General features: G+C 35.5%; 1 protein-coding gene and 1 long non-coding RNA gene across 2 annotated transcripts; one reads left to right on the top strand and one right to left on the bottom strand.

Annotated features, from left to right (window-relative positions):
* Nucleotides 1–236: 236 nt before the first annotated feature.
* LOC149500990 (uncharacterized) lies at nucleotides 237–5,138 on the bottom strand. The gene has a single exon (XM_089735006.1). It carries the CDS (start codon nucleotides 5,045–5,047, stop codon nucleotides 3,914–3,916), a length of 1,134 nt encoding a protein of 377 aa, XP_089591132.1. The 5' UTR covers nucleotides 5,048–5,138; the 3' UTR covers nucleotides 237–3,913.
* On the top strand, nucleotides 3,346–4,055 carry LOC149500991 (uncharacterized). The gene is made up of 2 exons (XR_016324637.1): nucleotides 3,346–3,482; nucleotides 3,587–4,055. It is a non-coding gene; the product is annotated as an uncharacterized LOC149500991 (long non-coding RNA).
* Nucleotides 5,139–15,153: the final 10,015 nt, after the last annotated feature.

Here is a 15,153-nt window from a genome sequence, read left to right on the forward strand (position 1 = left end):
AATAAAGTTAATATTTACGAAATGTCATACAGTATACAAAATTATTAAATTCCCGGTTTTTTCTCAGGTTTTCATGTTATTTTTTCAGGTCAGATTTTTTCTACAGTCGCTGTAATAAATTTATATAAGCTCGGGAAAAGTCTTTCATTGCTCAAAAGTTCTTGAACGCGGCGGGTTAAGTCCTCTGACACTGGCACATAAGTGTCTGACACTGAGAGTGACATTAGTAAGTCATCATCTTCAAGGGCTGTTTTTGTTTTCGTTAATTCAAAATTTTCTTCCAGTTTTTCTGTTATTTCTGTTACTAGGGTCCGTCTTTGTGTGGAAAAGTTGGAGCATTTCAATATTATGTGCGTCAGGTCTGCATTTTCATCATTACAGAATTGGCAGTGGCTGCTATTTGTTATTTTCATTCGGTGCAAATGGGCAGGTGTCAGGCAATGACCAAATCTCATTCTGTTTATGATTGTTATGAATTTTCTTTCCTTAAATAATTTGATATTGCAATACCACGGCTTGCATGGGATCTTCTTTTGAATTTCCTTATACCATATGCCTTTATTCTCTGAACATAATTGCCAGTAACTCTCCCATAGCTGTCTTTTCTCTACTTTAAGTAAAGTTACATAGTCCGTGAATGGGACCTTCAATACTTGCGAGTGGTCCTCGTCATGTTCAGCATTTGCCGCCCTATCTACTGTCTCATTCCCACAAATACCGCTATGAGATGGAACCCATTTAAATGTTACAGTTTTACCACTATCAAATATAATTTTTCTTATTAAATATATTAGATAATTGAGCTTATAACTTAACTTATAATTATCTAAAGAGAGAAGAACACTCATGGAATCTGAAATAATAAGTACATTCTTTTTCTCCTTTTCCATATCACATACGTACAATAAACATTGATAAATAGCATATGTCTCTGCTGTAAAAATAGTACAATGATTATCTAATTTAAAACATTTAGTTAATTTCTTTTGCGGGTCATAATAAGCTGACTTAGTATTATTACCACTTTTGGATCCATCAGTATACAATACATAAAAATCATCTTTTTTAGATAGAAACTCATAAAATTCAAATTTACTGCCAACATGGCTAACATCTATTTCCATTTTAGCAAATAAAAAATCATATGAAACCACATATAAAGGCCATAGATCATTTTTGTAAATATTCTTTGTTTTCTTAAAAACTAAATTAAAAACACCTAACAGTTCTGGAAATTGTCCTGTAACCACATTATTTACAGTTATAAGTACATTGGATTGCTGAGAAATAGACAGAGTGTCAGGCAGTTTATTTAAGATAATAGGGCTATTGCATGCTAGTAACTTGGTAGAGAATTTTTCAGCAAATAGTATTCTTCTAATAGGTAGGGGCTCAATACAAGTCTCTACTTCCATTGAAATAATGGGAGTAGTGCGCATGGCACCACTTATTATGCGTAATGCCATGTTTTGAATTACGTCTATTTTTTTAAGAAAGGTTGGTCTAGCGTTCATATAAACTATGCCACTGTAGTCAAAATGGCTACGTATTAAGCTCTTATAGATTGTTGATAAAATATTAGGGTCAGATCCCCAGAATGTACCTGCCAAAGATCTCATAATATTAATACCTTTCATGGCATTGTGACATATATAATCTATGTGGCTTTTAAATGTTAATTTATTATCAAAAATAACCCCTAAAAATTTTTTCTCATTTACTAGAGGTATCTGTTTATTATTATAAAGAACTTTAACTGATGTGATGTCATTTCCTAAAACCATAACTGAACTCTTTTCACTGTTAATTTTAAGTTTTAAATTTAAGGAATAAAATAGATTTAATTGTTGTAGTGCTAAGTTTATATTTGTTTCAGCTGATTTTATATTTCTGTTTATAGTATATATCAGGACATCATCAGCAAACTGTAGAATTGAAGTATTATGAGGAATAAAATTAATAATTTGTGAAGTATATAAATTAAATAATAGTGGTGACATGCAAGCTCCTTGCATTAGGCCTTTCCATGTTTTTTTTGGTCCATGTAATTGATTGTTATATTTGACATATAGAGTTCGATCAGATGAAAAATTAAAAATCCATTTTAACAACTTTCCAGGTAAACCAAGATCATGTAAAATTTTAATCAGCTGTATAAGATCAACATTGTCGTAGGCTCCTTGTACATCCAAAAAGACACACACTGCAGTGGATTTAGATAGCTGGCAACTCTTCATATCATTAAGGAATGTTATCAAACTTTCAGCTGTACTCCTACCTTTACGGAAACCAAACTGACAAGGGGGTAATAGTTTATTTGTCTCTACAAAAAAATCTAATCTTACTTTGATCATGTGTTCTAGTAATTTACCAATGCATGATGTTAGAGAAATTGGCCTATAAGACTTATAATCATCTGGTGGTTTATCAGGTTTCAAAATAGGTACTACACACTGAGTTTTCCATGATTCAGGTATTTGTTGACTAAGCCAGAGAGAATTGAGAATATCAAGTAATTTGTTTTTCACTGAAATATGCAATTTCTGTAACATGATATATGGGATGTCATCTAAACCAGGCGCTGTGGATTTTCTTGATGTCAGAGCTATATCTAGTTCATGTAACATAAATGGTTTCAATAAAAAATTATTGTTTAGGTTATTATTGTTGTCAAAATACAGCTGAATATTGTCTAGTTCGGGTATGTCAGTCTGGGATAGTTTATTAATAAAATCATTTATCCATTCGTCATTTCGATATACGTTTCTATTTACATATATTCTTTTAAATTTTCTGATATCGTTCCAAATTTTAGTCAATGGAGTGTGTCTATTAAATGAATGACAGAGATTTTTCCAGCCATTCAATTTTGCCTGTTTGATAATTATTTTTTTATGTGCATCAGCTTTTTTGTATTCAATATAGTTTTCTAAGGACATGCAGTTTCTATATTTTAATAAAGCTTCTCTAGATTTCCTTACAGATATAGCGCAGTCCTCACTCCACCATGGTGCAGGGGCATTTGAGACACGAATATTATTTTTATGAACAGGAATACAATTAACTTTAAGATTGTTTAAAATTGAACAAAATTCTTTATAACTTTTTAGAGGATCATGACAAGTAGTTGTTAAAAAGCTATCAAACATTACTTTAGATGTTTCCATATATACATCCCAATTTGTTCTTTTGAATAAATACTTTTGTGAGCTATCCTTAATTTGATACTTTTTAGGGGAGGTAATCAGATCAATAAATGTTGGATAATGGTAGCTACCATGAGGGTCATCCCCGACTTTCCACTCACATAGTGGAGCGAGGACTGGGCTGACACAAGTAACATCTATGGCTGAAGAATTGAAGCCTGGTCTCTGTATAGTAGTGGCTGATCCTGTATTCAAGATGCATAAATCCAATTCATCAAAAATATCTATTAATTCTTTACCTCTTGAATTCGTAGTGCTACAGCCAAAAGCAATATGGTGAGCGTTAAAATCGCCAGAAACTATACATGGCTTCGGTATTTTACTAATAATATTTTTTAATTTATTCAGTCTAATCGAATTACGACTATTATTGTTTTTAGGTGGACAATATACACAAAGAATGGACACTGGTCCTGATACTGTCGACACTACAATAGCGATACTTTGAATATCCTGATAAAATGCTGTTTTGATAGTTTTGTATTGAAGAGTATTTCTTATCAATATACCTACACCGCCATGCTCGTTTTGTGCATTTTTTCCAATGTAATTGTATCCGGTTATATTAACAGAAGGACTAGATTTTTTAAGCCAAGTTTCATTGAGTAGACACAAATCTATGGAATTATCTTTAAGTATAGTTTTAAGTAACCATTTTTTATTGTTTATGCTTTGAATGTTAAATTGCATTAATTTAAGTGGATCCATTAGAGGGTTAAATTTTGTTTAAGTATATCTTTAATGTGTGTCATAGTTTTTGCAGAATTTGAATTGGCTATCATTACTATAGTTTTAACAATTATTTCTAGGAACTGATTATCATTTAATAAATTTTCATAAGATACATTATTAGTTGAGTTTAATTTAGTAGGTTGTTTTTTAACAGAATTAGGATTATCTATTAAGGCCTGTGATTTAATTTGATTCTTTTGTATTGAATGATCTGGTCTGTTCTGAAGTCTTTGCAAAGGTGGAAATTCTTTAGATACAACTGTAGCATATTGTTTTGCTAAATAAACATTTTTATGTTTTTCATAAAGGGCTTGTTTCACTGGACAAAATCTTGAGATAGCTAAATGATCGCCTTGGCAATTACAACATTTCAGAATTTCACTTGAACAATCTTTGTATGAATGATTGCCTGAACATTTAGAACAGACCTGTTCATTCCGACACACTTTGGCACTATGTCTAAATTTAAGGCATCTGAAACACTGCATCAAAGGTGGTACATATTGGAATACCTTATATCTCCAATTATCTAAATATACAAAATCTGGAAGAACAGTACTCGAAAAGGTCACACTTATTATGGACATTGGGACTATATTTCCGCCTACTTTTTTTGTGAAACGTCTAACAGCAATGATTTCTGAATCTGATATTAATTTGTCGAAGAGTTCAGTGTTACTCGTTTCTGTAGGAATGAATCTTATCTTCCCCACACGCTCCACTGAAGATGCCGGAATGTAAGCTTTCATGTTATTTTCTTTAAGGCAATTATGGTTTATAAAATCATTGGCAGCCACTGCCTGTTTAAATATAAGCATTATTTTATTAGCATTAATGCGCCTGTTCTCTTTGATGCCCTTCACCGACTTAAAAATTTTTGATAAAAGTAAAGGATTTTTGTTACCAATTTTATCTTCTCTACTGATACCTTCGATGTAGACAGGAAACTCGTCATTAAGAGAGTTATCAGGATAACTACGACGGTACCCAGGTTTGAGAAACGGTTTATATCTGTAGTCCGAATCTGATTGTCCGTCGTCCCCTTGATATCTGCGTTTTTTCGCCTCGTTTCTTTTTCCCTCATCATCGCCGTCACTTTCTGACGACATTTTATAAACTTTTAATATTTACAACTATTAAATATAATTTTTTTGTAAAAAAATTTTCAATTTGCCGCCTTCCTATTTCCCGCCAAAAAAGGAAGTCACTAATAGCAGCATCAAACCAAATTTGCCAGATCACGTCTCTACTGTTTTTCTTTGTTTTTGTCAATGTATTTAATAGAATATATAATTTAAAATACAAGCCGTTGTCTATTACATAACTTTACATTTAGCTTTACTTTGTCGATGGAAGCAGAAAATACAATGAATTCCCATTATCATCTTTTTGTTTCTTATTGAGTTAAGTTCTCACGATGTGTTCCCTTGTTGAGGTATGTCTGAGGTATATGTTATCAAGAAATATTAAACAAGAATGTATAATTACTTAATAAAAACAGATCAATACAATATGGAAAATCCATACTTAATTGCTCCGAATCTGTTATTTGGTAACAATGCTATGTGCATTCTCCGGATTTAGGACTACTTTTTGAATAGTTTACGGTTTTCGTTGTTCGTGATCGTATTAATATAAATAATAGTGAATATTGAGATACCAGTTTATCGCTTGATATACTGACATTAAATTTAACTTGACGCTTGTCATTTAATTTAAACAGATATACCTGTCTGGTAATTTTAATAGACAGAAGTGATGATAGTAAGCACTAAAAGCTGTTTGCTTAAACTTAAGATGGATTAAACAAAAATTCTCAAATTTGGTACCGTCAAGTTGATATTCAGACACAGTCTGTTTTATTTAAACCAAAATCATAACATTAAACTCAATATGTCCATGCTTATACACTAGCATGGTGCGTCCCTTATTTTTCGTAGAAAGTTTAAACGAATCTATATATATAAAAATGAATTGCTGTTCGTTAGTCTCGCTAAAACTCGAGAACGGCTGGACCGATTTGGCTAATTTTGCGTGAATTATAAAAACTATAGACAATATATCGACGCTTGAAAGGCAAACGTGACTAAGCGACAATAACTGCTTTGTACATAAATGATAGGCAATAAACATATTCGATGCGCAAAAAAAAAAAAAATTGCTAGGTCTATTAAAATCATTTCAATCCTACAGCTAAATTCGTTAAAATATTTTTTTTTCAGGTATTTCAACTTTAAATTAGTCTACTGTAAAGTTCACGCTTTGTCGCTTAGTCACGTTTGCCTTTCAAGCGTCGATATAATAATGTTAATTTTAAATTCCCAGCGAAGCGGGCCAGTACGGCTAGTTTGTTTAAAAAATAAGCTAAAATCTGTTTAACGCATACAATTACCTTGAACTTCGATTTATTTTGATAATTTTCGAAAAAATTATTAATTCAATTTTTAATAAAGTCAATTAGTTAATTGTTAATATGAAATTAAGTTTCTAAAACCCTAAATTTCTTGTTTTTATTTAAAGCGATACATACACCCACAGTCTGTACTTTTTAGCATTTTATTTTTTATTTACAACGGTGTCAGCTTCCGACCTGCCTAATTGAAACTGGACGCCATCGGCCAAGGACTCTGAAAATTCCAGGAACATTACAGATCCATCGCGTACCGTGAAAAACTTCAGTATTGTTTTAATAAAAAGCATAGTATCACGGGAATATCAAGTAATACAGTTCATCTCATAGTCATAATGTATGAAGAATGAGTACTTTCCTTGCAAGCGAATTACAGGTCCCAGTTGAAAACGATGAACGTGTTTTATCGGTTGGTAGAAAATAGATCGCAATATCTCCTTTAATGTCTTTCTAGTGTATAATTTGTAAAAAGCAACATATTTTCAAGGCTGGTAGAATTCAATGGAGATGCATACATAATATGTACATATCTTTATACTTCACGAACTTTCCACCGTAATGATACTGTACCTTCACGTCACTTTACGAGAACAACGTCAAAGCTCAACAAAGGACAAAATTGCGAAAGTAAACATAAATCATAAAGGGCTTTATAAACTTTGTCGTGTCCCTCAGAGACCTTGTTATGATTTGTTTATTGTTTGCCGCTGCCCAATTTAAATGTTTGTTAATCCCTTACTGTAGGTATGTAATATGCGAAGTATTTTTTATGTTATTTTTCTCCTCGATTATGCTTCTTTTTTAGGATTCCGTAAGTAGTATGAAAAAAAGTGATAATTCTATTATAACTAGAGGTCCCGCAGTAGTCGAAATTCGACTATAATTAATTGGAATTGTAAGTTTGTACACTATTGTGATTGTATTTTATACTTCTATAATCAAAAATTTCGCCAAGGCGCTACACTATAATTTTTTTTTAATAAAGACAAACAATATTTAATCTATTCTCAATTTGACCGCAGACGTCAAGAACAAAAGTTTGACAATAAATAGTATGTATGCGTGTGTGCGTCAAATAAATGGTATGTAGTGTGTGTAATGTTTTCTTTATTGATTTAATATATCTTTAATGCATATTTTTTTTAAAAAATTAGCTTTGTGCACTTCTTCTCTATATTCTCTATAAGTGTGGAAAATTTCATACTCCTCCGTCCGTGCAATTTTCGTAAAAAGGGATACAAAGTTTTTGCTTCACGTATTAATATATAGATTTCAACCTTTAAAAAATTCCACTGCCACCAAATACGGTTATATGATCTTCAAAATCACGTTCATTTATAAATATGTAGTATCAAAATCAACGTTTGCGTGTCCTAATCAAGTTATATTGTATTACATGTTGTGTATGTATTCATTACAGGAGAGCCTGACACAGTCGGCCGCATCTTTATCAAGAGGCGATTAACCTATCATCAATCTCCGAGCAACAATGATTCACTAACTAAGAACCGACGACACTGAATCCGTTGCTGTTGATAGAATATTCGTCAGATGGTCACTGTAAGCTTTGTTGATGTTTCTACGTGAATTTTGTACAGATAACATTTGCTTTTATTTATACTTAAATGTTTTGGTCTTTTCACTACAAGAACAATCGAGATTGGATCTAACTGGATCATTCCAATCAGGTGATCAAACCAATCTCGAGTTTTTTTTTTATTGCTTAGATGGGTGGACGAGCTCACAGCCCACCTGGTGTTAAATGGTTACTGGAGCCCATAGACATCTACAACGTAAATGCGCCACCCACCTTGAGATATAAGTTCTAAGGGTCTCAGTATAGTTACAACGGCTACCCCACCCTTCAAACAGAAACGCATTACTGCTCACGGCCGAAATAGGCAGGGCGGTGGTACCCACCCGCGCGGACTCACAAGAGGTCGTACCACCAGTAATTACGCAAATTATAACTTTGCGGGTTTTTTTTATTTTTATTACACGATGTTATTCCTTCACCGTGGAAGTCAATCGTGAACATTTGTTGAGTACGTATTTCATTAGAAAAATTGGTACCCGCCTGAGATTCTAACACCAGTGCATCGCTCAACACGAATGCACCGGACGTCTTATCGCTTAGGCCACGACGACTTCAAATTATATTACTTGGATTATTCAACAGCTGTCCTTCTTATGATTTATAGTAAATCCGAATGAACAAATCATTTGTAGTAAAAATAGGAAGGTGAAACTCATGTGTGCACGTAATACGCACTACTACTAAAATTAGTAGGAAACTTGTCAGGACGAAGGAGGAGGTTAATCGAGTACTCCTACAACGAATAAGAATTTGAAGAAATAGAGTAGCTGAAACTAGCCGCGGACCCCAAGGTTGATCTGCTTACGATTTTAGTAAGACAATAAATACAATTTTTTAAGCAACTTGATCGTAACTTGATGCTTTGTTTTAAAAATAAACTATATAGTCGAACAGACTTTTGGAATGTAAACGTTACTGTTTATTGCCTTTGAAACGATCCGACAAAATCATTGGCATTCGAAGCCCTCAGCGATTCTTCGAACAAAATACATTGATCATTTCTAATAAATACCAGAACAAAAGTTACGAAATTAACAATTCCACTATATTATACGAGTATTATTTAAAAACACTAAATTGGCGAATATGATGAAAAAAATATTACCTCGAATTAAGAATGAAGAACATAGACTAATATTACGAAAGAAAAGTTTTTTTTATTTATTCCTTAGATGGGTGGACGAGCTCACAGCCCACCTGGTGTTAAGTGGTTAATGGAGCCCATAGACATCTACGACGTAAATGCGCCACCCACCTTGAGATATAAGTTCTAAGGTCTCTCAGTATAGTTACAACGGCTGGCGCACCCTTCAAACCGAAACGCATTACTGCTTCACGGCAGAAATAGACGGGGCGGTGGCACCTACCCGTGCGGACTCACAAGAGGTTCCACCACCAGTAAAAATCGTACTTTAATTTATTTAAAAAAAATCAAAAAAATTCTTAATCCATTCTAAGTAACTGATTACACAATGGATCATCATTAACAATCTCTTATGAAAACCTTAAGGCTCCGAAGACCATTAATCATAAACGTTCGTTTTAACTTTTATATTCAATATTAACATTTTAACTTACTAAATGCCAGCTTAAACTAATCTCGAAATATGTAGGATTCTATTTTATGAGTAAGTAACACGAATGTTTTATGAAGTACCAGGATTAAATTAAGCTGTTTTTAATGTTCCTAAAATATTTCCTCGTTAAAAATCGAAGTGCTTAATTCTGGATCTCGTAAAAATTCAAAATTGTTATTCGATTTTTGTACGGTACTGTAATTTTAGATAATGCAATCATTCTTCATTAATTGCGCGTGGTGGTCCCGGTGGAAATCAATCTCTTATTTGACGTCGCCGTCAATATTAATACTGGCAACAATCAACTTTGCACTGCAGCATTTTTATTTCACAAAATGAATTAACATTCTTCTAATATTCTGTGCATTCTGAAAACTTTACAAATTTATTGAAATAATAGATACGAATAGACAGTAATTTTTTAAATCAATACTATTTTTAATCGTATTTATATTTCTTACTAGCGGCCCGCTCCGGCTCCGCTCGGGTCTTTAACAAAAATTTCAACGATATTTGACGTTGTTTTATTTTTAAAATAAAAAAACTCCTATTGCGGCATAACTATAACAGCTAGACATATGCAGTCGCGACACTTTTTGTAAACAATAGTGTGTTCTACAAAGTCGTAGAACATTATTTTGTTCTATCATCAATAGTTTTCGCAGGGCACGCCATGTAAAGAATATTTTAGGTAATTTTTTTACACCGTCGGTCACATTATTGGAGTTTTAGTAAGGACCCCTAATTTTTTTCCAAAAAGATTATAGCCTATGTCACTCCGGAATAGTGTAGCTTCCAAACATTGAAATAATTTTGAAATCAATTCAGTAGTTTCGGAGCCTATTCAATACAAAAAAACAAACAAATCTTTCCTCTTTATGATATTAGTATAGATAACCAAATAATCTACATCACAAATGATTTAAGTTGGAATAGAAATTGGATTTTATAACTTTAAAGCAACAAAAAACCTTCCTTACACGGTGGCAGTATCACTACAAAATATCGATTGGCATCCGTAATCGTTCGCCCGCATGAATATTTATTGTTAATTTGTAAGAGCGATGGCTCCATACTCCCAAGGCGCATTGAAAGCAATATTTTATTATTTCGACATTATTATATCAGTATTTAATGGTCCCCGGTTAACCGTTCGAGTTATGTTCGACTCTCGAATTCACATTAATGGTCACGAATTGACTTCGCAATACAGAAATTCCACTATACACAGTTATTTACGAGAGTCGTGATTTAAAATTTGAAATCAGATTCATCCTTTTCGTGTGTTTTATTGTTTCGTTCATTTTAATAGGCGAACCCTCACCTTTGTAAGTGTAACCGTACATTTATCTAGATTCGATATCTCTGAATGGTCAGAGCAATAGATCAGAACTTTCTAGATTTTTCGCATTGACTAAATGTGTTATGTAGTTGTCTAATATATATTGGTTTTGTTTTATGTTAGAAGACCTTATTTGTGAATTGTTCTATTCCATGATCAAAAATAACGGGTATAAGACCCCCAAGCTACACCACTACTCACTTTCTCAACATTTTCCTTAAGAAACCTATTTGCTGCATTTTTGTAAGCTAAACAGAGCGTTCAAATATTAGCAATAATTACATTAACATTATAATATAATTTCTAGATTTAAGTGTATTATTTTGTATTAGTCTAATTTTCAATGACTCGGTTTTTTTATCTTTGTAAAAAGATAAGATTACTGCTGCTTAAAATGTTCCAAGAGCTTAATCAATCTACCAATATAGACATGAATCGGCAAAAAAATATTACTTTACAACGAATAAAAAATATACCTTTTTTAAATAAATCAACGCTTTCAAATAATTCAAAGCGGCAATAATAATAATAATCTGTGGTAATTTCCGGACAACAAAAATACGAAACGTGGGTATTTATTGTATATTTTATTGCAAATCATAGTTATTGTTATAACTTACGCGTAGGTGTCGTGGTTGATTCGATTCGATTGTTTAATATCGATATATCGATAGCAATTGATTAGGGTTCGAGATCAAAGATGCTTCCGCATGACGGCGGCCGATGCCTTCTAATAGATTAACGAGTACTCATTCGAATGTAAAACATGGGTGATGGATCTACATCCATTTTACAAGCTGTTATGCATCGGGATATATGATCGTACTGGTTCGCGTGTACTGCAATTCGATGAACGCTAAAATGCTTTGCTCTAAAAAAGCTTTTGTCTTTACCTGTCTATAGCGGTTTTCAAGATTTTTGTTTTTGTTAAAATTTATAATGGAAATATCACGCCGTCCGCCGTCTAATAGTTAAAAAATAAATAATAGTTTAAAAAACTAACAAAATGCGCTTTTATAGAAAATCCAACTTAACAAAATAAATTTTAATAAATTTGAATTAAAAATAGTGTAACAAAAAATGATTTTATTGTAAAAAAGCATGGGGTGCATGGTATAAGTAGTTATAAATATTTTATGAACAGATATGAGTAGAAGGTTTATTTTGATAATATCCTGAAAACCAACCTTTTTTTAATTATTTTTTAGTTGGATTTTCTATAAAAGATTATTTTGTTGGTTTTTTTATTTTTCATTTTATTTTTATTTTTATTTATTTTTAATTTTTTAGTTGAATGTTTTTTTTTTCTTTTTTTTAAATATTGAATTGTCATCGGTCCTTCATAAGTATACCAAATTTCGACTTAATACAATGTTTTGAAGGGGGTCAAAATCATGTTCAAAGATTCCGTTACAAACAAACATACATACGTCTGAAGCTAATAAAAGCGTATTAAAATTCTTTCGCGCGTTAACGTGTCCTACATATAATGATATGTTTATGTCTACAACAAAAAAAATATTTTGTAATTTATGTCTTCAAAAAGAATTTCCGCAAATGCTTATTAACCGAAAATGAATTTTAAAGAATATCTGGTGAGATGCAATTTAGTCTGAAATCAATTTAAATTGTTTTGGCTAAAATGTTTCTCTCTTCTTCTTTTTCTCCACCTTATCCCACTAGGTGGGGTCGGCACAGCTAATTTTTCTCTTCCATTCTCTTCTATCAACCGTCATCTCAACACTCACTCCTCTCTCTCTCATATCGTCATTCACACACTCCATCCATGTCTTCTTCGGTCGACTTCTTCCCTCTACCTTGCACTACCATTTCCATACATCTCCTAGTCACATGCATCTTCTTTTTTTTTTTTTTTTTTTATGATTGAAAGTTTACTAGTGGCCCGAAGGCCTTTCCAGTTTCACCAGGACACGTGGGCGAGCAAAGGCTCAGCCAGGAGAGGTGGGATTTGCTAACAGCTACCCGAGCGCCTCCGAAGGAGACCTAACAGCTCAAGAGTAGCTGCTTCGCGAATGAATCTACTACCGGATCGGAATCGCGACCCGCTGAGAAGATCCGGCGAGAAACTCAGCGGGCTGGTGCATGGGTTAGGTTGCACGTCGACCTCTTTGTCGAGTTCGACGAGTACGGTTACCGGGGTCCCTAAGCCTGCCCCTAGTATTAGAGCTGAAGGCATCTAATGCAAAGGTTATTGGATCTGATGGATCCGTAAGGACGTGTCTAGGGCGTCGACGGTGACTGGCTCCTGCATGATCAGGATTCGGGGAGTAGTCAGCGGCGGCAACGATAAGGCGATTATCATGACGCATAGCCTTATCGAAGTATCGTTCCGACGCTGACTTCATGTATTTCCGAATTGATTCGAGGCCCAGGTCGTCGTGTAGGTCAACGTTCCTCACGAACCACGGAGCCCCGACAGCTAACCTGCAAAAGCGGGATTGTAGGGATTGGAGGGTGTCTATGTGTGTGCGGGCCGCGTGAGCGAACACCACACTCGCGTAAGTCATGACGGGCCTTATGCAAGTTTTGTAAAGTGTCACCTTGTTCCTAAGGGACATTTTACTCCGCTTACAGATCATGGGGTAGAGTCTACCGAGAATAAATGCGGCACGGTCACGGACTGATTTTATATGCGGGCGGAATGTCATCGATGCATCCAGGGTAACGCCCAGGTACTTGACCTTCCTGGCCCAGGGTATGGGTTGTCTAAAGAGAGTAATCGGGGGTGTGAGATTCCTCCTCCTAATCCGGGAGGAAATCCGTGTGGAGCTTACCCTCTGAAATAGCACCGCAGTACTTTTCGCTGGGTTGATGTCTATGCGCCATTTTCGGAACCACTGTCCTAGGGCTAGGGCTGCGCTCTGAAGCTTCTTCGCGATTAGGGACTTATTTCTACTAGAATAGTAAACAGTCGTGTCGTCGGCGAATAAAGCTAAATGGGTCGGCGGCGACCGGGGAATATCGTTGACGAATAAGCTAAATAGGAGGGGTGAGAGGACAGAGCCTTGCGGGACTCCAGCTGTGAGAGGTCGTGGGGAGGTGCGGGTTCCCTCGACTCGATATCGAAAAGAGCGGTTCGACAAGAAGTCCCGTATGATGAGCACGAGACTATCCGGCACGCCCATGTTGAATAGTTTGAAAATCAAACCATTGTGCCAGACTTTGTCGAACGCTTTTGCGACGTCGAAGAAGAGAGCTCCCGTGTATAACGGTTTTGGTCGATTAAGCCCCAAAAGAATGTGCTCCGTGAGGCGGTGCACCTGTTGAACGCATGAGTGATTTGTACGGAATCCGAATTGTTCATCGATGAGAATGCCCTTGGATGAGACGAAATCTCTGAGGCGCTTGTAGAGCAGACGCTCATACAGCTTGCCTAGAGACATGAGGAGGCTAATCGGGCGGTAGCTCGTCGGATGATTTTTTGGTTTACCGGGTTTATGTATGCCGATAACGTCCGCTTCTTTCCACACCGCGGGAAAGATACAGTTCGCCATAGCGGTATTGAAAATAGATGCCAACATCACGATGAGTTGGACGGGTAGAAGTTTAATAACGCGGTTAGATATACCGTCGGAACCGGGAGCCTTGCGAGGACGTAGGTCTTTGATCAAGTCTTTAACTTCCATCGGGGTGACGGGTGGTAACGCATCCGAGGGTGGCAAGGAGGCTCTGCGTTCTACCTCACTGTCTACTAATTCTACATGAACAGGGTCCACGGATTGAGTGCTGGGCGTGCACTGGGTTTGCAATGTATCGGCCAGCAGCTCTGCTTTTTCGTCATCATCGAACGCCGCGAGTCGGCTTGAGGGGCCTACGAAGGGGGGCATAGTTACAACCGTATCCGATTTGAGAGTACGAGCTAAGCGGTAGTAAGACCTTTGGGAGGGCGCGAGTCCTTCTAAGAAATCAGACCATCTGGCATCTCGGACTTCGGCGATGCGAGACTTTACGTCGCGTTGTAGGGCACGCATTCGAATACGATTTTCCGCGGTAGGATACCTGTCGTAGGCGCGTATCGAGGCGTTCTTAGCTCTAAGGAGTTCCCTAATATCGTCGGACAATTTGAAGCGGTAAAGGAAGTCCTCCGCTACAACTTGTTTCGATGACCTATCTAATGTCGAGGTGATGTGTGATGTTAAGATGTCTATGGCTTCAGCGGCATCCTGAGGAGATGGGGTAGAGTCCGGGTTAAACGGGAGCGATGGTGGATCAGATTCAGCCAGGCTGATGCCCAGCGTGTGCCAATCCACCACAGTCCTCGTTACGGG

This window comes from Bombyx mandarina, chromosome 18 (genome assembly GCF_030267445.1).
Source record: "Bombyx mandarina strain Sakado chromosome 18, ASM3026744v2".
Taxonomy (NCBI): Eukaryota; Metazoa; Arthropoda; class Insecta; order Lepidoptera; family Bombycidae; genus Bombyx; species Bombyx mandarina.

Excerpts from the sequence above, each read along its gene's own strand:
- LOC149500990 (XM_089735006.1), bottom strand. The coding sequence starts at position 5,047 with ATGTCGTCAGAAAGTGACGGCGATGATGAGGGAAAAAGAAACGAGGCG.